The 25,826-nt window shown below is 44.2% G+C and overlaps 1 protein-coding gene across 1 annotated transcript in view; it reads right to left on the bottom strand.

Annotated features, from left to right (window-relative positions):
* grik3 (glutamate ionotropic receptor kainate type subunit 3) overlaps positions 1-15,217 on the bottom strand; it is a 609,594-nt gene extending 594,377 nt beyond the window's left edge. The window contains exon 1 of the mRNA XM_070899209.1: positions 15,133-15,217. Within this exon, the coding sequence (XP_070755310.1) occupies positions 15,133-15,217 (85 nt within the window). The remainder of the gene's footprint in view (positions 1-15,132) is intronic.
* Between the last annotated feature and the right edge of the window lie 10,609 nt (positions 15,218-25,826).

The following is a 25,826-nucleotide window of genomic DNA, read 5'->3' as shown; positions in this document are numbered from 1 at the left end:
ATTGTCAGATACCCCTGTATGTTTGATTCCCAGTCTTGGCCACCCTGCAACCACGTTTCTGCAATGGCCACCAAATCATACCCATTTGTAATGATTTGTGCCGTCAACTCATTTACTTTATTTCGAATGCTGCGTGCGTTTAAGTAGAATGTTTTAATACTAGTTTTTAAACCATGATTTTTAGTTTTGAACCCTCCTGCAGCCCCTTTACATTCAGTGGCCCTTTTTTGAGAGTCTTGTTTCAGGCATGCTGATGATGTGGCCTGCCCAACGGAGTTGGTCGAGTGTGGTCAGTGCTTCGATGCTGGAGATGTTGGCCTGATTGAGAACACTGACCTTGGTGCATCTATCCTCCCAGTGGATTTGCAGGATCTTGCGGAGGCAGCAATGGTGGTACTTCTCCAGCGCTTTGAGGTGTCTACTGTATATGGTCGCCATCTCTGAGTCATATAGCAGGGCGGGTATCACTACACTACTGCCCTGTCGACCATAAGCTTGGTGCCAGATTTGAGGTCCTGGTCTTCAAACACTCTCTTCCACAGGCGACCAAAGGCTGCGCTGGAAAACTGGAGGCAGTGTTGGACCTCGTCGTCGATGTCTGCCCTTGTTGATAGTAGGCTCCCGAGGTATGGAAAATGGTCCATATTGTCCAAGGCCGCGCCGTGGATTTTGATGACTGGGGGGGCAGTGCTGTGAGGTGGGGTCAGGTTGGTGGACAACCTTTGTCTTACGGATGTTTAGTGTAAGGCCTGTGCTTTCGTACGCCATGGTGAAGCTGTTGACGATAGTTAGGAGTTTGGCATCTGAAGTTGCGCAGACGCAAACGTCGTCTGCGTACCATGACCAAAATAGCAACACTCACACTTAACCCTACCTGGACGGTAGCTGAAAATAGGCATGACTGAATCAACAGCTCATAAGAACATAAGAACGTAATAAATAGGAGCAGGTGTAGGCCACTAGGCCTCTCGAGCCTGCTCCGCCTGTTAATAAGATCATGGCTGATCTGATCATGGACTCAGCTCCACTTCCCTGCCCGCTTCCCATAACCCTTTATTCCTTTATCGCTCAAAAATTTGTCTATCTCTGCCTCAAATATATTCAGTAACCCAGCCTCCACAGCTCTCTGGGGCAGAGAATTCCACAGATGTACAACCCTCTGAGAGAAGAAATTCCTCCCCGTCTCAGTTTTAAATGAGCGGCCCCTACTTCTGAGACTATGTCCCCTAGTTTTATTTCCCCAGTGAGTATAAATATCCTTTTTGCATCCACCTTGTCAAGCCCCCTCATTATCTTATATGTTTCAATAAGATCACCTCTCATTCTTCTGAACTCCAATGAGTATAGGCCCAACCTATTCAATCTTACTTCATAAGTGAACCCACTCATCTCTGGAATCAACCTAGTGAACCTTCTCTGAACAGTCTCTAATGCATGTATATCCTTCCTTAAAAACGGAAACTAAAACTGCACGCAGTACTCTAGGTGTGGCCTCACCAATATACACAGTTGGAGCAGGACTTCTCTGCTTCTATACTCCATCCCTCTTGCAATAAAGGCCAACATTCCATTTGCCTTCCTGATCACTTGCTGTACCTGCATACTAACTTTTTATGTTTCATGCACAAGGACCCCCAGATCTCTCTGTATTGCAGCACTTTGCAATTGTCCTCCATTTAAGTTATAACTTGCTTTTCTATTTTTTCTGCCAAAATGGATAACCTCACATTTTCCCACATTACACTCCATCCGCCAAATTGTTGCCAACTTACTTAGCCTGTCTATATCCCTTTGCAGATTTCTTGTGCCCTCCTCACAATTTGCTCTCCTACCCGTCTTTTATCATCAGAAAACTTGGTCCTTATAATTGGTCCTTTCATTCAAGTCATTAAAATAGATTGTAAATAGTTGAGGCCCCAGCATCGAGCCCTGCGGCACCCTACTAATTACTGTTTGCCAACCGGAAAATGACCCATTTATCCCGACTCTCTGTTTTCTGTTAGTTAGCCAATCCTCTATCCATGCTAATAAATTACCCCCAACCCTGTGAACTTTTATCTTGTGCAGTAACCTTTTATGTGGCACCTTATCGAATGCCTTCTGAAAATCCAAATACACCACATCCATTGGTTCTCCCTTATCCACCCTGCTAGTTACATCCTCAAAGAACTCCAGCAAATTTGTCGACCAAGATTTCCCTTTCATAAAACCATGCTGACTCCACTTAATTGAATTATGCTTTTCCAAATGTCCTGCTACTGCTTCCTTTATAATGGATTCCAGCATTTTCCTAATGACAGAAGTTAGGCTAACTGGTCTATAGTTTCCTGCTTTTTGTCTGCCTCCTTTTTTACATAGGGGCATTACATTTGTGGTTTTCCAATGCACTGGGACCTCCCCAGAATCCAGGGAATTTTGGTAGATTACAACCAATGCATCCACTATCTCTGCAGCCACTTCTTTTAAGACCCTAGGATGCAAGCCTACAGGTCCAGGAGACGTGTCCACCTTTATTCCCATTATTGTACCGAGTACTACTTCTTTAGTGATAGTGATTGTATTAAGTTCCTCCCTCCCTATAGTCCCTTGATTATCCACAATTGGGATATTTTTTGTGCCTTCAACCGCGAAGACCGATATAAAATATTTGTTCAAAGTCTCTGTCATTTCCCCATTCCCCATTATTAATTCCCCAGTCTCATCCTCTAAGGGACCAACATTTAGCCACTCTTTTCCTTTTTATGTACCTGTAGCAACTCTTACTATCTGTTGTGCTAGTTTGCTTTCATAATCTATCTTCCCTCTCTTTATTCTTTTTTTAGTCGTTCTTTGCTGGCTTTTAAAAGTTTCCCAATCTTCTGGCCTCCCACTAGACTTGGCCACTTTGTATGCCCTTGTTTCCAATTTGATACCATCCCTTATTTCCTTAGTTAGCCATGGATGGTTATCCCTTCTCTTACAGTCTTCCCTTCTCATTGGGATATATTTTTGTTGAGTGTTATGAAATATCCCCTTAAATATTTGCCATTGCGCATCATCCGTTCCACACTTTAACCTATTTTCCCATGCCACTTTAGTCAACTCTGCCTTCATACCTTTGTAGTCTCCTTTGTTTAAGCTTAGGACACTGGTTCGAGATCCAACATTCTCACTTTTCAAATGAATTTGAAATTCAACCATGATATGGTCACTCATTCCTAGAGGATCCTTTACTAGGAGATCATTTATTAATCCTGTCTCATTACACAGTACCAGATCTAAGCTAGCTTGCTCCCTGGTTGGTACCGCAATGTACAGTTCAAGGAAACTATCCGGATACACTCTATGAACACTTCCTCAAGGCTACTCTGGCCAATTTGCTTTGTCCAATCAATATGAAGGTTAAACTCGCCCATGATTATTGTCATTCTTTTTTTACAAGCCTCCATTATTTCTTGATTTATACTCCGTCCAACAGTATAACTACTGTTAGGGGACCTATAAACTACACCCACCAGCATCTTTTTTTCCTTATTATTCCTTATCTCTACCCAAACTGATTCAACATCTTGATCTTCTGAGCCAATATTGTTTCTCACTAATGCACTGATCTCATCCTTTATTAACAGTGCTACCCCACCTCCTTTTCCTTTCTGTCTGTCCTTCCGAATTGTCAAATATCCCTGAATATTCAGTTCCCAGCCTTGGTCACCTTGCAACCATGTCTCTGTAATGGCTATCAGATCATACCAATTTATATCTATTTGTGCCATCAACTTGTCTATTTTGTTACGAATGCTGTGTGCATTCAGATAAAATGCTTTTAAATTTGTTTTTTTTACCATTTTTTCCTGCTTTAACCCACTTTCTGATTCACTTTTATGTTTATACATTCTGTCTCTTCCTGTCACACTCTGGTTTTCATTTCCCCCAGTGCTACCCTGCTCTATTGCCTTCTCCTTATTCTTTGATTTTTAAAATTTCCGCTCACCTGAACCCATTTTACATTCTGACAGATTTTCAATGGAAGTCAATGGAAAAGAGAATCAGGTGGCATACAAAATATGGGCTGCTTATTTGCTATGGCCCAAGACAAATTTTCACCCAATTGTCTGCTTCACACAAGAAAAATAAACATTTTTGGCAATGTACAAGAGGACAGTCACCATACACAATGCTAAAGTCAGCAAGGGGTCAATGCTTTCATGGAGGATCAGGAAGACAAGTTACAAAAGAAAGGAGACCACCCTGGCTGAGGATGTAGCACAGGGTCACCTCCAGAGATGAAGTAGACAACATGCGAAACAGAAGCCATCATTTTCATTTCAATATTTTAAAACTTTAAATCTTGACCTCGCTCCCTGCCCTTCTCCTTCCCCGTCCACATCAAAGGAAAACTCCAACTTTACTCTATTTCTTGAAATGCTTTATTCTCAGTGAGTTGACAACCCACTGAATTGATTTGAGTGTAGCCAGAGGTAGGGTGGGGCCGATTAGGAACCAAAAAAGAGATCTTGTGGAGGCACAGGGCATGACTGAGGCATCTGTCTTCCCTAAAGAAGAGGATGCTGCCAATGTCACAATAAAGGAGGGGGTAGCAGAGAAACTGGATAGGATAAAACTAGATAAAGAGGTACTAAAATGGTTGGCAGTCCTCAGATTAGAAAATTCATAGGATGCATTCGAGGTTGCTAAGGGGAGTAAGGGGGCAGCTCTGTCCTCCGTGTTCCAATACACCTTAGATATGGGAGAGGTGCCAGAGGACTAGAGGATTGCAAAGGTTAAACGTTTGTTTAAAAAAAGGGGAGAGGAATAAACAAAGCAACTACAGGCCAATTAGCCGAACATCGGTGGTGAGGAAACTTTTAAAGACATTAATACAGCCAAAATTAATTGGCACTTGGAAAAATATAGGTTAATAAATGAAAGCTAGAATGGATTTGTTAAAGACAAATTGTGTTTGTTTAACTTGATTGAGTTTGTTGATGAACATTTGTTGTTAACGGAGAGAGTTGATAACTGCAATGTGGTTAATGTCATGTACATAGACTTTCGAAAGGCGTTGAAAAGTACTACATAATAGACTTGATAGTGAAATTCAAGCTCATGGGATTAAAGGGCTTGTGGCTAAGGGACAAAAAACAGTGAGTAGTGGTGAATGGTTGCCTTTCAGACTGGAGGCAAGTATACAGTCATGTTTCCCAGGAGTCATTGTTGGGTGACTGTTTTTTTTTACTTATATTAATGACCTGGAATTGGGTATACAGGGCATAATTTCAAAGTTTTCAGGTAACACGAAACTCAAAAATGTAGTAAACATGAAGAGGATAGTAACAGACTTCAGGAGGACTCAGACAGACTGGTGAAATTGACAGACAAATGGTAGATAAAATTTAACATAGGGAAGTGTGAAGTGATGCATTTTAGTAGGGAGAATGAGGAGACCCATTAAGAACTAACTGGTACAATTTTAAAAGGGGTGCGGGAAGAGAGACAAGTGTGGATGTACCTACACAAGTCTTTGAATGTGACAGGACAAGCTGAGAAGACTTTTAAAATTCATATGGGATCCTTGGCTTTATAAATAGATGCATAGATCTATTTATGATAGATCTAAAACAAGGGCGTTATGCTAAACCTTTATAAAAAGAAACAGCTGAGCATTGTGTCCAATTCTAGGCACCACACTTGATGTCCAAGGTCTTAGAGAGGGTACACAGGAGATTTACTGGGATGGTACCAGGGACGAGGGACTTCAGTTATGTGGAGAGACTGCAGAATCTGGGTTTGTTTCCCCTGGAGCAGAGAAGGTTAAGGTGAGATTTGATAGAGGCATTCAAACTCATGAAAGGTTTTGATAGAATAAATCGGGAGAAATTGTTTCCAGTGGCAGAAGGATCAGTAACCGGAGGACACTGGTTTAAGGTGATTGGCTAAAGGAGCAAAGGGGAGTTGAGGAGACATTTTTTTACAGCAAGTTGTTATAATCCAGAATGCACTGCCTGAATGGATGGCGGAGGCAGATTCAACAGTAAATTTCCAACGGGAATTGGATAAATACTGAAGTGGAAAAATGTGCAGGGCTATTTGGAACGAGCAAGAGAGTGGGACTAATTATAGTGTTTCAAAGAGACAGCACGGGCACAATGGGCCTAATGGCCTCCTTCTGTGCTGTATGATTCCCGATTCTATAGTTGCCCGTCCATCTCGGTCACACATGGTGTATGGTGCAGGGAGCTGAGCGGAAGCGGAGAGTAAAATCGTAAACGTGTTCATGTAGACTGACCTTATTTCGTAAATGTATCCACTGCATAATCTAATCCAGTTAAAGGCATGGTTCGGTCAAGCATAGAATCCGAATTTATTAAATCACTTCTATTATATAGAACTCCTGACACAGGCTTACAATATTTCCTGGCAAATGTTTGTATACCAGGGTGCTAAATATGGACAATCTGATGTCGGCTTTCTGCTGGAAACAGCAATTACTCTGCGCGTAAAATATATTTTGCATCCAAAGTTTCCTGTTAGTCTTTGTGCGATTGAGTTGCTGAATGAGTGGGCTGTGGGTGGAAGATTTGTCAGCAGTCGCTTTTTTCTAGAAATCCTCATGTCAGTACTGTAGATCAATTGTTTACAAAGCGGGCTCTGTGTTGAATTTGCTCCGAGGAGCTGTAAAGCGTGCAATCAGGCGGCGCAGGACGCGAATACTTCTACTATCGTCTGATACTACTTTTTCCATCTATTTTTTCTTTTAATATGTGTATCTACAATCCCCCCTCCCCCCTCCCCTACTCCCCCAAGTCCAGTGGTAGTTCCATGCAGCCACTGTTAGACGGGGCAGCTTGGCAGCCTGGTAACTACTTGACCGAACTGCTGCCACCAGGTCAGGAGCTCATTACGCAACAAAATCCCACACTGGTTAAAAATGACATCCTTCCCAACAACGCCTGGGTAACTCACTGTGCAATACAACACACATTCTGATCGTATTGTACAGTGCAAGTTTACGTAAGCCTGTCAGTGCACATCATTTATCTTTTCTAACAGGCTTGCTGGTGGCCTGTACTCCCAGCCTTGGCCCTTCGTCAGGATTTCAGTTCATAGTTGCTGCAGCACTTAATGTCAAAGTAAAATGCTACTTCATAAAAAAACAAACACATCCCAAAATGATCAGTCGACATCTTGACATTGCAGTACCCACTGCCCCATTGCATAGCCCTCTATAACCCGTGCAGTGTCTGTCCATTCCACTGCAACCCTCTATAAACCGTGCATGCAGTGCCTGTCCATCCTATTACAACCCCTCTATAAACTGTGTAGTGCCTGTCCATTCTGTTACATGCCCCTCTATTTATAATATCCAGATACAGTGTCTGTACATTCCAGAACTTCCACGTTCAAATAAAAAATGGCAGATACACTTCATCAGAATTAATATGCCGGCGAAGTATTTCTACATTCCCTTGATTGAAGTGATCGGATTGACGTAACACTTCATCGGGAAAAAACAATTCCAGTCTGGACACAGGGCTTTGGGCACCGAGGGGAAGGTCACATTTATACCAATGCCATCTCACCCAGCCGGCAATACCGCCTCTTGTGACGCCACTTTGCAGCACACTGCAACAGGTAAGAGGCTAAAAACAGAGCCTGATGGTGCAATTGTTCCAACTGTGCCAATCCCAAAATTAAATCGGTCATTGTAAAAACTTGTAATTAGTAAAGTACATTTCCTCCACGTCTTTATGCTCCAAAATTGCTAACACGCAACAAATACTTTTTGTTTTATGAGCTCATTGGCTTATACATCTCCCAATTGGAAGGGTCAGTACAGCAGCCTGACACAAATACAGACCATGATTCACTGAATATATATCAATGGAAGAATAAACTATTATTGTAGATACAGTGTGTAATATGGACGCTCACAGTGAGAGTAACGGATAGCCCATGTGTCAGCCAATAAGTAATGTAGATTAAGTCGTAAGAGGAATGTTTCCATACGTCCACCAAATAATGTGCACTTTTATACCATGTTTAAATTTTATGTTCAGTTGTAGCTTTGACTGAACAGCTAGAATTTTAGAATGATTTTATTGTTGGGTCTCTTACATGGAATTGGTATAATCTAGTTTACTTTGTCTAAATATTTTTGCACAGTGATTTCTGTAATTCGGTGTGAATTTATTTTGCCTGCTCAAATCTTCTACTTGGCACAACGCACTCGTATATATCTGATGAACGGCGAGGAGTTCAGCGCGGAGCTGTCCGGGCCTCGGCGAGGTCCAGTGCTGCTCCCCACCCTCGCCTCCCCATGCCTCCTCTCCCAGTTCTCTCCGCTCCTGTCATGTCAAGTTAGAGTGTCGGGTTGCCCACTGAGATTGAAAGCAGAGAACTCAGGCAAAGCACTATAGGCGAGTTAGCACCGGTAAGAGAGGGGCTGTCTCTCAAAGGGTCTAGATCCAAAACGTTAACAGGTCCTTTTCCTCCCCGCTGGCGGACCTGTTGTGCGTTTCCAGTATTTCCAGTCTTGATTACAAGGCTTCTCGTGTTCACTCTGTCGCACTCGGTATCTGACAAAGGAATGAACACCCTCTGGGGATGCTGTCTGCATGTTTCCGCCGCAGGAAACATGTTGGTAACGGAGTCTTTCCAGTTGATTTCCATCCAACGCTTGACAATTTCCCAAGTCATTCCCGTGCCTTTTGAAATGAACCAGCGCGTGCGCGAGCTGATCCCGGAACAGAATGGTTTGGCTGTATCAGACTTTACAATGCAAATAACTGACCTGGTGTTATTACAGGGAAGTTACATAGTGGCCCAAGTGTGTGTGTGTGTGTGTGTGTGTGTTTTAATGACCACCATCAGCGTGGAGACCTACAGCTCAGAGGGAGACGGGAGTCCTGGAACACTTACAGTAAAAGTCCTTGTTTGAAAGCTTGGATGTCAGAAAGTTCTATGCTTTAGTAATTGCCTTTCAGTATTTATGAATGGGCAAGCTGAGATGGAAGACACATTCTGCCTTTTAAAAAAACAATTATTAGTATAAAATATAGCAAAACCAACGAATTTTTTGGTTTGCTATAGTAGACCACATCTTGATTTCTGTGTGTGGAAAATGCCCACAATAAGACCCCTCCCTCTTTCCTGTCATGGAGGAAGGTAATATATTAAAACCGGCACATTGTTTTCTGAACAACTTCCGATTAAAAGTGTCCCTTTGAATAAACACAGGTAGATTCAACCGCTTTGGGTGGGAGGGGAATATCCTCTGTGCTGTGTTGATTTCAGTCTTTACCACTTCGTTACACACTGCGAACGATAAACACGGAATCAGCATTTGTATTTTTAATCTCTCTCTCCAATATTCTCCCCTTGAAGACATCGACTCGCTTGCTGGGTTCCACAGGGACCGCTCACCCTCCAGTCCCTAACCCAACCGGTCATTATTCATGTGTGAGTCTTGGATAAGTGTGCTGGCGGGCTGCAGAGGTGATCAGAGCCAGTCAGATCCTGCTTATCGCCAACACCCACACACACGCGCATTGCCTTCCATGGATAGCAATTCGGAGCAGCAATTCTGGCCCCTTCCCCCTCACTCTAACCCTGAGGCCAGTTGTAGGCTCCTGAGATCTGCACAGGCCCGCAGGGGGATCCTGGAACTTCTGAGTCGGAGCTGCTCAACTGGAGAAAGAATTCGTCTGCAAAGCTACCATTTCTTACAAATGCTGAAGTAGACCTTCAGAAATTAAAAAAAAGAGGGAGAATGGTGGGCAGAAATAAAAGGAATAGAGAGAGAGAAAGGGAGCGATGCAAACGGAGCTAACACTCAGTGGTTACTGGTGTGCCACAGGGATCAGTGCTGGGACCACAACTGTTTACAATATACATAGATGACCTAGAAGAGGGGACAGAGTATAGTGCAACAAAATTTGCAGATGACACTAAGATTAGTGGGAAAGCGGGTTGTGTAGAGGACTCAGAGAGACTGCAGGGAGATTTGGATAGGTTAAGAGAATGGGCTAAGGTTTGGCAGATGGAATACAATGTCGGAAAGTGTGAGGTCATCCACCTTGGGGAAAAAAAACAGTAAAAGGGAATATTATTTGAATGGGGAGAAATTACAACATGCTGTGGTGCAAAGGGACCTGGGGGTCCTTGTGCATGAAACTCTTTTTGGATCCTTGTGCATGAAACTCTTTTAGAATCCCAAAAGGTTAGTTTGCAGGTGCAGCAGGTAATTAGGAAGGCAAATGGAATATTGGCCTTCATTGCAAAAGGGATGGAGTACAAAAGCAGGGAGGTCTTGCTGCAACTGTATAAGGTATTGGTAAGGCCACACCTGGAGTACTGCGTGCAGTTTTGGTCACCTTACTTAAGGAAGGATATACTAGCTTTGGAAGGGGTACAGAGACGATTCACTAGGCTGATTCCAGAAATGAGGGGGTTACCTTATGATGATAGATTGAGTAGACTGGGTCTTTACTCGTTGGAGTTCAGAAGGATGAGGGGTGATCTTATAGAAACATTTAAAATCATGAAAGGGATAGACAAGATAGAGGCAGAGAGGTTGTTTCCATTGGTGGGGGAGACTAGAACTAGGGGGCACAGCCTCAAAATACGGAGGAGCCAATTTAAAACCGAGTTGAGAAAAAATGTCTTCTCCCAGAGGGTTGTGAATCTGTGGAATTCTCTGCCCAAGGAAGCAGTTGAGGCTGGCTCATTGAATGTTTTCAAGTCAAAGATAGATAGATTTTTAACCAATAGGAAATTAAGGGTTACGGGGAGAGGGCGGGTAAGTGGAGCTGAGTCCACGACCAGATCAGCCATGATCTTATTGAATGGTGGGGCAGGCTCGAGGGGCTAGATGGCCTACTCCTGTTCCTAATTCTTATGTTCTTATGTTCTTATGTTCTAAAGAGGCAGGCAGAGCAATGGTGAGATGGGGACAGAAAGAGTGAGACGGGAAGAGCGCGACGGTCTGATGTGGGGGAAAGAGAGGGGTCTGTGGCAGGAATGAATAATGCAAGAGGCAGAGATAGATTATGGGAGATTTGTCTTTACTGAAAGAGTCGATTGTAGATTGAGCAGAGAAAAGGTCACCTTTTTTGCCTATATAGAAATTGAAAACTATCAATGTTGAATAATGCTTTATAACATGGCCAGGATCCGGGAAGAGTGGCTTAAAGGTACGAGTTAATTTTGGGAATCGGACACTTTATAGGGGTGGAAAGACAGGTGGCGAGACCGAAAGCTTTGCGCTGAGTGTTCATTGTTCGGGAACAGAAACGAGGAGGTGTATGTGACATGTCAGCACCTGTACAACAGTCGGCGCGGCCCCGGGTCTGCCCAGCGTCAATGCCCACAGTCTGAGTAATGGTGATCGGAAGGGACGGGATGCAGAATCGCCTGGGTGGGTTCAACAAGCAAACGAGGAGTGTAGGCGGGGAGGGGGATGGCTAACATTACAAGGGTCTCTCGGGGCTCCCCCGCTGTCCACGGCCAAGCTCCTAGATCGGAGGCTCCCTCTCTAAAGCTGCGTTTGTGGTCGGCACCAGGCAATGATGCTAATCTGGGGGACACCGTGTAGAATAAAGTGGGGAGGGGGAGTGAGGGGTGCACATAAATAGATTATAAACAACGGGTGTCAGCACCATTGAAGCGAATGATCAAGAAACATCTCTGACGAAGCAACTTCATCTCAGATTTAGAAACCTTCCGACGAGTTCCCTACTCTATAATATTAGTTACGCAACTCTGATCGATTGGACTCGGGTGTCCGAGGAAGCAATTGATTACTTAATAAATAATTGTCCAAGCTTGATCTCCTCAACGGAACAGTGAAATATCGTAAATCTACCCCATAACCCGGTGGAAGCCGCTTACGGAATGAAATAGTCTTCTGAAATAGTCTTCAGCGTGTCTTAAATTAAACGGCGGGTCGGAGGGCAGACACTGACACGGGGGCAGCTTTAACAGTTAGGCATTATTATTCAGTCGCAAATTGCGCTCCGCCGATAGAATCTCCTCAGGTCAGAAGGGTCTTCGGGGCAGTTCTGTGCTGCGGGGTTTACGTCGCAATTACTCCGATCCGCCGCAGGTTAGAATCAAGCAAGAGTAAAATCAAGCGGAATTGCGAGATGTGCGCGAGGATCAGCGATAGGGTTTAAAAGATTCAGCCACAAGAAGTCTAGCACCAGAGGCAATAACTTTCGGATATCTGCTAACTTCACGCTACTGTACTCGGCTCTGATGCTGCAAGTAGGGGGTTAAAATGGGGTATTTCCCCAGCAAAGAAAGCATTCAAGCGACCCTGATTCCCAATTGTATTTATTAGAAAGCCACCCGCTCCATCAGTTCTAACCTGCCAGTTGTGCAATATTTAACTCGTACAGTCCCGTGTATACAGTCTCTGGCTATCTGAATCTGAAAACCTTGGCGTATAATCACGAACTCTCTGAGCTTTGCGCGGAACGACTCCGACAATAGGTCCTCCTGATCTCCTTCGCTTCTGTTGTAAACAAGTCACTTAATAATGGAAAGACTGTTCAAACGCCGCAACCTCGCGAATGACCAGTCTCAATCTGGACGCGCCGACTCCAGGAAAGCTCGCTCCCTCTTTCTCCAAGCCTGGTTGCGTCCAGATTAAGGACTGGCATTGAGAATACATGGATGGAGAGAGGCGAGTTAGAGGAGGAACGGCTTAGACGTACGCGCGGTTCCGTATGAACAATATTCGCCCTGTTGATCACTTTTTAAAGAAATGAATGAAAGGGAGGGGAGGAATGCATCATCTTGAAACGCTTAGCTTGTACTTTTCAAAGTATCACCTCCCACACGTTGACTCGCTACAGCCTCGCCAAGGTCACACTGCAGCCACGTCCCTGTGTGTGTGTTTGTGTCTGTGCGGGAGGGGGCAATTTTGGTTTGTGATAAGGTGAATTACAAATCAGCAAAATAATTTCGGAATTCGAGACATTGAGGTTATTTCTTACCCTGTACCTTACAACTTCACCCCCTAGCTCTGCGGAAGGACCATGTCTACCATTGTGGGGATTCTGCTTACATTCGGGGTCAGGGTCATATAGGGATCAGATCCCAATTATTCAGAAACAGCTCCTCCGCCGTGTGTTGTATTCCACTTCCATTTAATAATAATTCACCACTGGAGAAAATATAATTCTTTTGCAGAATAGAAAATGAAGGTAACAAGTGAGAAATGATCACATTTGCCAAAGATTGCTGTTTTTGCTTGGGATATGCCTTGGATTGCTCGTCCCTCCACTGCCCCTTGCGTTGTGACAAAGAGTGACTCTCCAGACTTTTTCTGATCAGGGATGCCTGGATTCGGGCACTTCCACCTTTGGTTGCTAACTCTTATTACAAGTGCTGTGGGACGGGGAGAGGATGAAACAGCCTTTGTTTCACTGAACTCCGCCTCGGCGTGCGCCTCATGCCTCTTCAGTTCTGCCCCCCCAATGCGATAGGCGCCGTTCCCTTCTCAAGGCTGGTTCTCACAGAGCGGGCAAGTGACTGCTCACAGTGACGACTTAAATTGTGAATCGGATCCATTCCAGGTTGTATATTTGTACACCAAGTACGCGTGTTACTAATTATGGGAGATCAATGGGATAGGATCTTAAATGAACAGCAACGGTAATCCCAGTCAATATCCCTATATTTAGGGACCACCCTTAATACTTGTGAACATCTGTACAATTCCACATGTTAATATCGAGCACTTTAGGGTTTTCTATGTATCTACTTGGCGAGTCCCAGGTGGTGATAAGCCACTTGTCTGAAACTATTTGCCAACAGACATAAACGTATTGATCGCCACTCAGCGGGCTGATACAGCGGAGCAGTGCTCAAATCGCATTGTCAGTCACAGAAAGACCAGTCTCTCTCTCTCCCTCCCTCCGCAGTTTCCTTTCTTTCTGTTAACGCTCGTCCGCGAGTGGCCACAGACAGGTGTCACGAATTTAAGAGACACCAGCCAACAAGTCACCGTGAGAGATTGAAGCCCACGGATAGGCGAGTAGATCAGCCCGGCGCGGTGCTGACATATTTACTGTCCTCCCATGCTCTCAATGTAAGTGTCTGTCTAAAACTAGACACACAGAACCAAGACAGATAGCGCTGCCTCTCCCATCCACTGCTCCCCGTCCATCTATCATGCTGCCTGTCTCTGTCCCCGTAGCTCCATATCTCTGTCTCTATCCACCCAGTACCGACCTGCCCAATATGATCTCTAACCCCGGTAACCTGTGTGCTATAAATAAACTTCAGCACTAGAACTATGATACATAAATGAGCCGGGTCTATTCAGTTGTATTATGCTCTGCCCCCCTGCCCTTTTTAACCTGCACAATTTATGGTCATGAGTGTGCACACACGGTGTCATCGTCTTTCGCCTGCCGCCCTGTTTTTATACAAGAGACCCCCACCTCTTTCTGTGCTTGTCTCGGCGGGGTCATTATTCTTATATATGCACCCGACAGCAACCTCATTACTTCAGCACTGAACCAACATGTACAGCTTTAATCATCCTGTCACTCTCCCACTTACAGCAGCAATTGAACCCGTATAAAGCGCGCGATATTTATAACCGAGCCCACCGTCCGGGATACGGCTGGTGGGACTATCCACCGGACCGGAGTTCAGCTCATCACCCATCAATAGCCAAGTATCGTCTTCCTGGGCTAAGTTTCTCAGTGTTGACAGCAAACTTACAGCTTCCCGTTCCGTTTTCAGAATCATATTCTCTTTCCGTTTAAAAGCCGTCCATCATTTACTCTGGCTTAATATAATGATATGAACTCTGGTATATGTTCAAGTGTCTGCCTTTAACTGTGTATGTGTGTGTGTCTGTGTTATTTTTCTAAATGAGCATGTCTTACAACTAAACTGCTTAGGCGGACAGGCGGAGTCTATCCCTGATAGTTGCTGTTTTATTTCTCAAGTTGCCGCATGCATTAAGTTGCCAGATCCCGTCTCTCCCACTGCACCCCCCAGTCACCGCCAGCCCGGCTAAACATGAACCGCAAAAAGCTGGCGAGATATGCCGACAGTGCAACGCAGCGCCAAGCGAGCAGAGCAACAGTTCCTCACAATCACATACACAGGTAGGATGTGGAGTGCAGCCCTTACCAATTCGAATGACATGAGGCATCCCATGAGAATATCGTATCCAAAACAAGTACAGAATAAGTCCCGTCCTGTATTCCAAAATCATGCTCAAAAGAAGGCAGCCAGCGATTTCTCGTGGACACAAGTCTGAGCGAGCTGGATCTCCAATGCAAGGTTCCACCGGACGAAGCTTTTCCGCTCGCCGCTCTTCCCAGAGTCGAACTGGATTTGGGGGAGAGGGGGGTGGGGGGTTACAACTCTTTAGGTATCTGGATTGAGCAGATGCTTCCCAGAGCAGTGTAGAAATCTCAACATGATCTTCACGTCTCACATCGACTTACTCCAATAAAGCGGAGAGAGGAGAGAGGAGAGGAGGCACCGCTCTGCAAGGGATCGTGGGAGATGCACGTTCAGTCAGAAAGTGCCAGCACTCAAATCCATGCAAACAACAATTCACTTCAAATGAACAGCAGAGAGAGAGCGAGAGATGGGGGAGGTGGAGTGTAGCGATCCCAAGTTAGAAAAACAGGGAGGAGGCACAGCGTTAGCAAAAAAAAAAGCCGTTAGGCGACGCGCCGAGTGACTATAACAGCGACTGCGAGGAACAAGTGGGCTAAGGAGAGTCCTTCATTAACTGTTCCTGTGGCCGCCAGCCACTTTGCATTAATACAGTGCTTTCAAACGTCAGCGCTGGTCCTTTCCAAAGGGTTCCTGTTTTTGACTCTCTCCTGCATTTATTAACTTCCCAGCACCTCTCAAACGGGAGCCCGTCCAAAATCAGAATATTTACCGCTCTGTCTGAATTATAAACCTATCGCCTGTTTATATTGCATGCCATTTTAGATTAGGTTACATTTTACCCAGAACGATTTACGCATCCACAGTTTATGCCCGCAGAAGAACCTTACATAAATGATGACTAATTTCTATTTATTCACCCCCACCCACTCCCAAAAAAGCAATTGATTAAAAATGAACACATTTCAACATTTGCATGGGGTAAGTCAATGTGGAAAGGCGAATTTCTGATATTCTGCAGCGTGTATAGTTCTGCGAGGCGGCACATATGCGGGGTCCCAGTCACCCGGTTACAGTCTAATTGCAAAGCCTTTATTTTGGCGGTTCTGGTGTGGGATGGGGCCGCGCAGGGTGGTAGTGAGTCTCCCTGACTGCCCAGGGCTGAACGACCCGCCGTGCCCATTAACAGGCGGCTAAAAGCGGACTCAGCCTGGCTGTGCGGGACAGGGGTTCATCACACGGCGGGGTAGGGGAGACAGAAGTCGAATTCTGCACCAAACTGCGATGCAATGTTTGAAGTTGTCATTTCCCTCCCTCCTGAATCCGCCAGTTTTCTTTCACTTCACGTGGTTTCTGACTGCCCTGACCTTGAATTCCTATTCCTCACCCTTTTTAATTCGCTGTTTTTCCCCATCTCGCTGGCCCTGCAGCCCAGGTCTATTCTTACTTCATGAAGTGCAGGTATTTACTGCATAAATAACCACCACTTTAGCAACGTTTCTATTCCCCTCTCTGCTCTCAGGTTGAGCTGAAACAACATTCAGCGGAACAGTTAATTCTCCCCACCCCAGCCATAAATCTTAACTATTGGTGTCGTGAGTGAAGACAAAGTCTAAATTTTCTAAACTAAGAGAAAATCTAATTCGTTTCATTTGTATCTGCTCCATATTCATGCCACGTGTTGAGATTTATAGACCCACAGCGCAATATAAAGAGAATCAGTGTGAAATATGAAGCCCCAGAGTTCCCATTATAGAGATTCATGGATTACAGTTCACAGCAGCTCCCGAGTATATCTCGCCCTCCTTGCCGAGCACGGATTCTTGTTCTAGAGCGCCCTCTTTTGAATAAATTGTGGAGCAAGCAATAATAAAAGCCAAGCAAGTTAGGCAAACCCATCAGTTGTTGTCAGGACTCATATTCCCGGAATACTCTTCTAGCTATACCTATGTCGTGGCCCAGAGTGGGTAGCACCCTCGCCTCTAAGTTACAAAGTCGCGGGCTCGGGTCTCACTCCAGAGACTTGAGCACAAAATTTTCGGCTGACACTCCATTGCAGTACTGAGGGAGTGCTGCACTGCCGGAGGTGCTGTCTTTCGGATGAGATATAAATAGAGACCCTGCCTTCCCTCTCGGGAGGATGTAAAGGGTTCCATGGCACTTTATTGAAGGAGAGCATTGGAGTTCTCCCTAGTGTCTTGGACAATATTTATCCCTCAACTACCATCACTAAAACATGGTCATTATCTATCTCATCGCTGTTTATGGAACCTTGCTGTGTACTTCCTACATTACAACAGTGATTACACTTCATTGGCTGTAAAGCACTTTGGGATACCCTGAGATTGTGAAAGGCAATATATAAATGGAAATTCTTTCTTTCTCTATAACTTTACCTGGTCTCTTTCTCGCTGGGCTCTCTCGCCTCCTGTAGGCAGTAGCCAATCAGTAACTGGACATGCACTAAAGATGCTATTAAAATTATTGTCAATGATGTTGCAGCTCAGACCTGCCAAGCACCACTCATTAGCAGTGACAATGACTTATTTTGGTTTTAGGAATGTAACTGGTTTTGAAGGATGCCAGGTCTTGAAAATAAACACAGCTCCAAGTGTAATTGCTTCTGCAATCTGTGTCAGTCTGGCTGATCATACCTGTCACTGCAAACAACTCCCACCATGTTGACAGTGCAAAATTGAGGACTTGCTTAATATTGAAGTGTGTGAGTGGTGCTGTCAGGGATAGCTTCTATTGTCAGTACTATGAGGCAGTTCACTACCGCTATAGACAGTGGCTTGAATTTGCGGCCTCTCCGGGTGTGTACAATGTGCGCACGCGCCCGAAAAGGCCCCACAAGTTCCGGGTTCAGGCGTGCAAAGCACATGCGCCGAAATCCGGCATTTGTGAACTGTCAAAATGTCTTTTGACAGATCACAGGCATCCCTGGGAGAATGGTCTTCGTGGGCGGAGATATGGGTTATTTGCCCAGCGGCTGTTCTTAAAACTCTTATGCCTGGTAAAAGCAGGCGTAAGGCCTGCTTTAAACAGCGTAAGAGTTTTAAAAGATAGGTAAATGAATTGTTTTCACTAATTTTATGTTAAAAATCCTGTCCATTAAGGTAAGTTTATTTTTAACCCTGTTAATCATTTTTTTAAACATTTTTATAAAAATATTTTTTTCCTAAAACATTCAATTCAATTTCAATTAATTTTAAATATGTGAGGTGTTTTTTCAAGTTGATTGTGTTGTGTTTCTGTGTTTTTGTTAGTATTCTTATTGACAGTAATGAGAGCTTGTACAAACGGAACTCACCATTACTATCAATGAGAATACTCCATGTTCATTGAGGGTTCAGAGCCACGTGATCCCAGGTTGCGCTTATGTTCCTGTAATGTGTGGGACTCTGCACTGTGCTCCTCATCTAAGCCTTGGACCAGAAGTGTTCGTCCCTCCGAGACCACCAGGTACTTTCATAAAAAACATTTTGATCGAGGCATCCGCCCGCAGGAAGCCTCCAAACGGAATTATTGGCCCATTATCTTTAGTTCAAGAATGTTATGTAACATCTATTTTATCAATTGTGTGTGTATACTCCCCAAACTTATATATTGTATTTATTTATATATATATAAACAAATTCAATATATATTTTGGGGCAATTAATTTTCTAAAAAAAGGGAATGAAAAACTATGGGGGTGAAATAGCTCCTTTTCCAGAAGCCCATTAGTGCATCCAAAGGTGGAATGGGTGGCACTACTGGCTGCCAGGAAATTGCCCGGGCATTGACAGAGGCGCTACTATGGCAGTGCCATGACCCGCGCGCTGCACAACTGGCAATAATGTCATCACTGTACGCAGCAACCCCTCAGTGCCGTGCGCCGACCCCTACCTGCCCCACAGGGAAAATTACCCCGTGGGTCGCGAAGTTAACCAACATCCACTCACGGGGCAGAATTTAAAGGGGAACCCGCCAGCACACCACACCGCCATTTTCGCTTTTTTGCCAACACTCGGGTTGACTCAGTAAGCTGTTTTTCTCCATGGTCTAGGCCCCCATTGCGCAGTCCAGCACTTCCTTTTGGATGCTGGGCTGCAGGGTCGGTACCTCATTGCCCGAGCGGTTTGTGGAGGTAATCGGAGGCCTTGCAGAGTGCACAGCGACCCTCCCCTTTAAGCAAAGGGGAGGGCTGTTAAAGCATGTTGGCGCTAGTGCTGCACAGCTTGCCACAGTATCACCTGGGGACCCACCCCTAAAGGAAGTGGAATGTGTGTGATTACGCTCCACTTCCTTTGAGCGACGATAAGCCAAATTCAGCAGCTGGGGTGGGACTTCTGCGCTAGGCGCAGAAAGTTCCAGCCCCAGCAGGTTGCCACCCCCAATTGGGGCGCAGGGCAATTTTGCCCCCTCATCATCATCATCATAGGCAGTCCCTCGGAATCGAGGAAGACTTGCTTCCGCTTTAAAAGTGAGTTCTCAGGTGACTGTACAGTCCAATATGGGGATTACAGTTTCTGTCACAGGTGGGGCAGACAGTGCTTGAAGGAAAGGTTGTTTGCCGCATGCTCCTTCCGCTGCCTGCGCTTGGTTTCTGCATGCTCTCAACGACGAGACTTGAGGTGCTCAACACCCTCCTGGATGCTCTTCCTCAATATTGGGTGGTCTTGGACCAGGGATTCCCAGGTGCCAGTGAGAATGTTGCACTTTATCAAGGAGGCTTTGAGGGTGTCCTTGAAACATTTCCTCTGCCCACCTGGGGCTCATTTGCCATATAGGAGTTTCAAGTAGAGTGCTTGCTTAAGGGGTCTCGTGTCAGGCATGCGGACGATGTGGCCTGCCCAACGGAGCTGGTTGAGCATGGTCAGTGCTGGGGATGCTGGCCTGAGTGGGAACACTGTCATTACTGCATACCAGTTATAATCAGGCTGTTAGTGGAAGCTTTCGGCAATAATGCACAGAATTACTAGGAAAATAAATAATGACCATCTAACTGGTCAGTTGGAGCCAATATAGTGAGCACTGCGTTCCACAAAATATACACCACTCTCCATGGGAATAAGGAAAAAAATACAGCGTAAATTTGGGAGAAGTGAATAACTCATCCCCCCTCCCCCTGCCACCAGCAAACACACAACAACATGTGGATCGTAATATAGTGTAGTGCAAATTACTGGAGTCACCACAATTGTACATCTACAATGTGTTATCCATTATTAGCTACACTGTATAAAACCATATTTCAATAAAATGTATATCCAGTGTGTAATGTATCCAACAATACCTTAACCATAGTTCCATTGCAAAGCAGTTTTAAGTTAACATTACTTTTGTGAGCATATCATTAGATCTTTTACACCTTTAAATGAACACATTGCATATTTCTATTTATTCTCAATTGAATCATCTGAAAGAAATGAGTGAAATCTATCTCTCTCCTTGGATCACTGTCTATCCATATATTAAATATAATGAAAATGGTAAATGTACACTTCTCTGCCACACTTAATGATAGGAAAATTTATTTCAGTTAACTTTCTTGTAGCTTATTTCCAATCTTTAAGAAATGACAGAATGTATATAGAAACTCCTCCCTGACACAACATAGCTTATTCATAAAACAGGCAGACATCTGTGGGCTATGACTTGAAAAATAATCTTAACAATTGTACTTAAAAAATGCCAGATAATTCATCCTGTGTTTGCACTTCCACCCTGAAGATCAATTGTAATCAGATTGATCTTACCCTGTACAGTCCTTTTGCTGAATTATTACAAATTATTACATTCTTATTGATTGAAAAACTATAATACTTTGTAGCCTTAAATTATCACAGCTCCACATTAGTAGCAAAATAATACATTGTGCATTTTTTGGTTTAACCCTTCTCTCCTTATAAAACAGAATATTATCCAATTCATCACACTACGTGAGATCTATGTGTGTGAAATTTTGTGTGTGGGCGGATATGTGTGTATATGATATGTGATTTATTATACATCATGAATGTATTATATATACTATATAATATATAAATATACACACACATCTGTATGATTTTATATATATATATATATATATATATATAATCTACTCGGCATCTTTTGTTGATCGCTTAATGCTGGGTGCTTTTAACCTGTAGTCTGAAACTTAAAAGCATGTTCTAATCTGCAGAGTTCTCTCACCAAACAACAAATTATTTTTTTGAGACAGACCTGCGAGTCAGTCCTGTAACCGGTTATAAGAAACATTATATGGTAAATACCTTACGGTAGATCATAACTTGCCAATATTTTGACTGTTTTAAAATGATCCACTGTGCCTGTTTTCTAGGTGCCTGGCTGTGTTTCTCTGTCGGAAGGAAGGTGCAGAATACACAAAATGAACTGGAGCTCTCAAAGTAAAAAGATTCATCATTTGTTTATGTCCATTTCCTCTAGACAGCCTCCCATCAAGTTAACAAATGTAAAATACTGCGGATATTGGAAATCTGAAATAAAAACAGAAAAACCTGGATATACTCAGCAGGTCAGGCAGCATCTGTGGAGAGAGAAAAACAGAATTAACGGAGCAGAAATTCAGGTCCGCCCGAAACGGATCCCTCTTGCCGCTGTTGAAGTGTTTTTCCCACTGCGATGGATGAGGTGGCCTCTTGCACGAAATTCCGCTCTTTGGCTTTTTCTTTCTAGCGGACTGGAAGTCGGTCATAATACGGTTGTTAGTGCAGCGGTGAGCACTCTAGAAGAGCGGAAGTGGAGGGGGGACGGAGTCTCCGCCGCTGCCAGTCATCACCCTGGCACAGATGATGTCATGACGCGTATGCGTCACCATGTCTCTCCCCTTCATTCAAAGGGGAGAGCCATTGCGTGCTCTGCCATTATTTTAGTTAGGTCCACTGGGCTACTAGGGGGTTTTTGGCCGGGCCAGTAGCCTGCCACCCAACAGGGGGTGCCAGGCTGCCTGTTGGTGGCCCGGCCGAACCCGGGGGGCATAATTGTCGGCCTGACCTGGTAGTCGGCTGACAAAAAATAAATAAAATGGCGGGCGCAGCAGCGTGCCCTCCCCTTGAAAAACCACTGCACAGCCCTGTCGCACACTCTCCGAACACAGTGCTCCAACACAAAAAGCTGTCGGGGGCACCACGTGGCGGCCCGAAGAATTTTCTAGATGAATTTTGATGGAGGTGCGGGAGATCAGCGGTGTGCGCTTTGATGACACACTTTGGAGGGGTCGGCAGTAGTGGGACAGAAGTGGGGGCAGCCATTCGACTCCATCGCATGGTCGCTGCTTTCTGACGGTAAGAGGCCTTTTCGGGAGGCTGAATTTCTGCCCCAACGTTTCCGGTTGTCCTTTAATCAGAACTGTAAGATGTTAGAAATACAACAGTTTTTAAAGCAAGAACAGAGACAGGAAAAGATGGGGAGGGCAGAAAAGAACAAAAGATACTGTCTGTGATAGGGTGGAGGGCAAGAGAGATTAAATGACAAAAGGGATGTTGGTGTAAGGCAAAAACGGGGCAGTAATGGGACAAGTAAAGAAACAAAAGATGTGACTAAAGGAGGTGTAAATGGCAACAGCAGAACCATTATCAGCACCTGCTGTCCAAGAAAATGGGAGCAACACTTCAAAGAATTTGAATAAAAATCTGCCACTATGATTTTACTCCTGGGTTGCTCACAGCAGCGTCCAGGAGATCAATCTTCACTTCAAGGTAATCCTGGAGAAGATCCTTGTTGATCCTATCCTGAAGCTGTGCGAATTGTTTTCCCAGATTCTGCGAGGCTGTCCTGGTGCACTTTGAAATCTTTATCTTTCCTTTGTTTTTGCTTGACGTCAGAAAGGAAAAATCATAGGGCCTGAATTTGATCAAACCTAAGTTCTGGCCATTTACCGTTAAGACCGTTAAGATTATGACTGCACTTTGGGCGGAAGTTTGGGGAAAAAAATGGGGGGAAAAAAGCCTTTTCTTGCAGGTCTTTATACCTTCCGTCCAAGTAAGACCTGCTTCCGGCCGGCGGTTTTTCTCCTGCAGGAGCGGAGGACTGCTCTGATAAATCTCGGGCGGGAGGACTTTTTTCGAGAAAACTCGGCGGCAACCGGCGGTAGGTTGATCAAATTCAGGCCCATAGAGTCCTAGAAACGTAGAGATTTACATCACATAGGAATGCCCTTTGGCCCATTGTGTCTGTGCTGGCCGAAAAAGTGCTATCCAGACTAATCCAACTTTCCAGCTCTTGGTCCGTAGCCCTGTCGGTTATGGCACTTCAAGTGCATATCTAAGTTTTTAGTGATGAGGATATAATGAGGGTTTCTGCCTCTACCATCCTTTCAGTCAGTGAAAAAAAAATTCACCTCAACTCTCTTCTAATCCTTCTACCAATTACTTTAAATCTATGCCCCCTGGTTATAGACCCCTCTGTTCATGGAAATAGATACTTCCTATCCACTCTATCTAGGCCCCTTATAATTTTATACACCCTAATTAACTTTCCCCACAGCTCCTCTGCTCCAAAGAAAACAACCCCAGCCTATCTAATCTGACCTCATATCTAAAATTATCCAGTCCTGGCAACATCCTCGTAAATCTCCTCTTCACCCTCTCTAGTGTAATCACATCTTTCCTGTAATGTGGTGACTAGAATTGTAAATAGTACTCCAGCTGTGGCCTAACTAGTGTTTTATATAGTTCATGTATAAACTCCCTGCTCTTATATTCTATGCCTCTGCTAATAAAGGAAAATATGTTGTATGCCTTCTTAACCACCTTATCTACTTGTCCTGCTACTTTCAGGGATTTATGGACATGCACTCCAAGGTCCCTCTGTTCCTCTACACTTCTCAGTATCCTAACATTTATTGTGTATTCCTTGCCTTTTTAGCCCACCCCAAATGTATTACCTCACACTTCTCCGGATTGAATTCCATTTACCACTTTTCTGCCCACCTGACCAGTCCATTGATATCTTCCCACAGTCTGAAGCTTTCTTCCTCACTATCAACCACACGGCCAATTTTTGTATCATCTACAAACTTCTTAATCATGTTCCCTACATTGAAGTCTAAATCGTTGATAAATACCACAAAAAGCAAGGGATCTAGCACTGAGCCCTGGGGAACCCTACTGAAAACAGTCTTCCAGTCACAAAAACACCCGTCGACCATTACCCTTTGCTTCCTGCCACTGAGCCAAGAGATGTTTCCAAGTTAGCTGAGGGCTGCATGATATTTAATTCCCTTCTTGCTGTATTATTACTACACAGGGTAGAGGCAACTGGGAGGCATGGTGGATTGTCTACTTTATGTAAAAAGCTTTCATTCATGGATTTGCAGTCCTGGATAATAAGAATTATTGAAGCCTTATGAACTTTAGTGTTTTGAAACGGTTTTAAAATACTGGTGAAAAATCAAGCGCATTATTACTGTATGAATTATTTTGATTGATCCCTTTTGTTTCTGTATTATGTCTGTTGTTTAATAAAATAGTTAGCAGTTCACGGCATGAAACCTAAACCAATATAAACTTGGTTAATGTCCCTTTGTGTGTTTAGCAGGTTGAACTGTGATCCAACTGAAGTGTTTAAATGATAAAGGGATTCGATAGCGTAGATACAGAGAAACTATTTCCTCTGGTGGGAAAATCCCGAACAAGGGAGCACAATTTTAAACTTTGAGCTGGGCCATTCAGAAGTGAAATCAGGAAGCACTTCTTCACACAAAGGGAAATGGGAATCTGGAACTCGCACGCTCCAAGAGCTGTGGATGCTGGTTTAATTGAAACGTTCAAGACTGAAGTTAATAGATTGATTTCAGGTAAGGGTATCCAGTGATATGGAGCAAAGGTGAGTAAATGGGTTTGAGGTACAGATCAACCATAATTTAATAGAATGGTCAAAAACGCTTGAGGGGCTGAATGTTCTACTCTGGTTCCCATGTATCTATGCAATATACTGTGTCTGTCAGCATGTTGTTTTCTATCATTTGTGGAGGGAATGGGCCAGATTTTGCTGTGAGTGATGAACGAACAGCGCTAGCTTCATTAGACTTTTACAGAAGAAACATAAGAAATACGAGCAGGAGTACGCCATACGGCCCCTCGAGCCTGCTCCGCCATTTAATACGTCACCATGGCTGATCCGATCATTATCTGATCCTTATCCCCTCATCGTTTATGAAGCTGTCTATCTCTGCCTTAAACTTATTCAATGTTCCAGTTTCCACAGCTCTCTGAGGCAGCGAATTCCACAGATTTACAACCCTCTGAGAGAAGAAATTTCTCCTCATCTCAGTTGTGAATGGGCAGCCCCTTATTCTAAGATCATGCCCCCTAGTTCTAGTCTTCCCTATCAGTGGAAACATCTTCTCTGCATCCACCTTGTCAAGCCCCCTCATAATCTTATATATTTCGATAAGATTACCTCTCATTCTTCTGAATTCCAATGAGTAGAGGCCCAACCTACTCAACCTTTCCTCATAAGTCAACCCTCTCATCTCCAGAATTAACCTCATGAACCTTCTCTGAACTGCCTCCAATGCAAGTATATCCTTTTGTAAATATGGAAACCAAAACTGCATGCAATATTCCAGGTGTGGCCTCACCAATACCCTGTATAACTGTAGCAAGACTTCCCTGCTTTTATACTCCATCCCCTTTGTAATAAAGGCCAAGATTCCATTGGCCTTCCTGATCACTTGCTGTACC

The sequence above is a fragment of the Pristiophorus japonicus genome, chromosome 14 (assembly GCF_044704955.1).
Source record: "Pristiophorus japonicus isolate sPriJap1 chromosome 14, sPriJap1.hap1, whole genome shotgun sequence".
Taxonomy (NCBI): Eukaryota; Metazoa; Chordata; class Chondrichthyes; family Pristiophoridae; genus Pristiophorus; species Pristiophorus japonicus.
The sequence above is the reverse complement of the archived record's forward strand: the minus strand, read 5'-3'. Positions and strand labels throughout refer to the sequence as shown.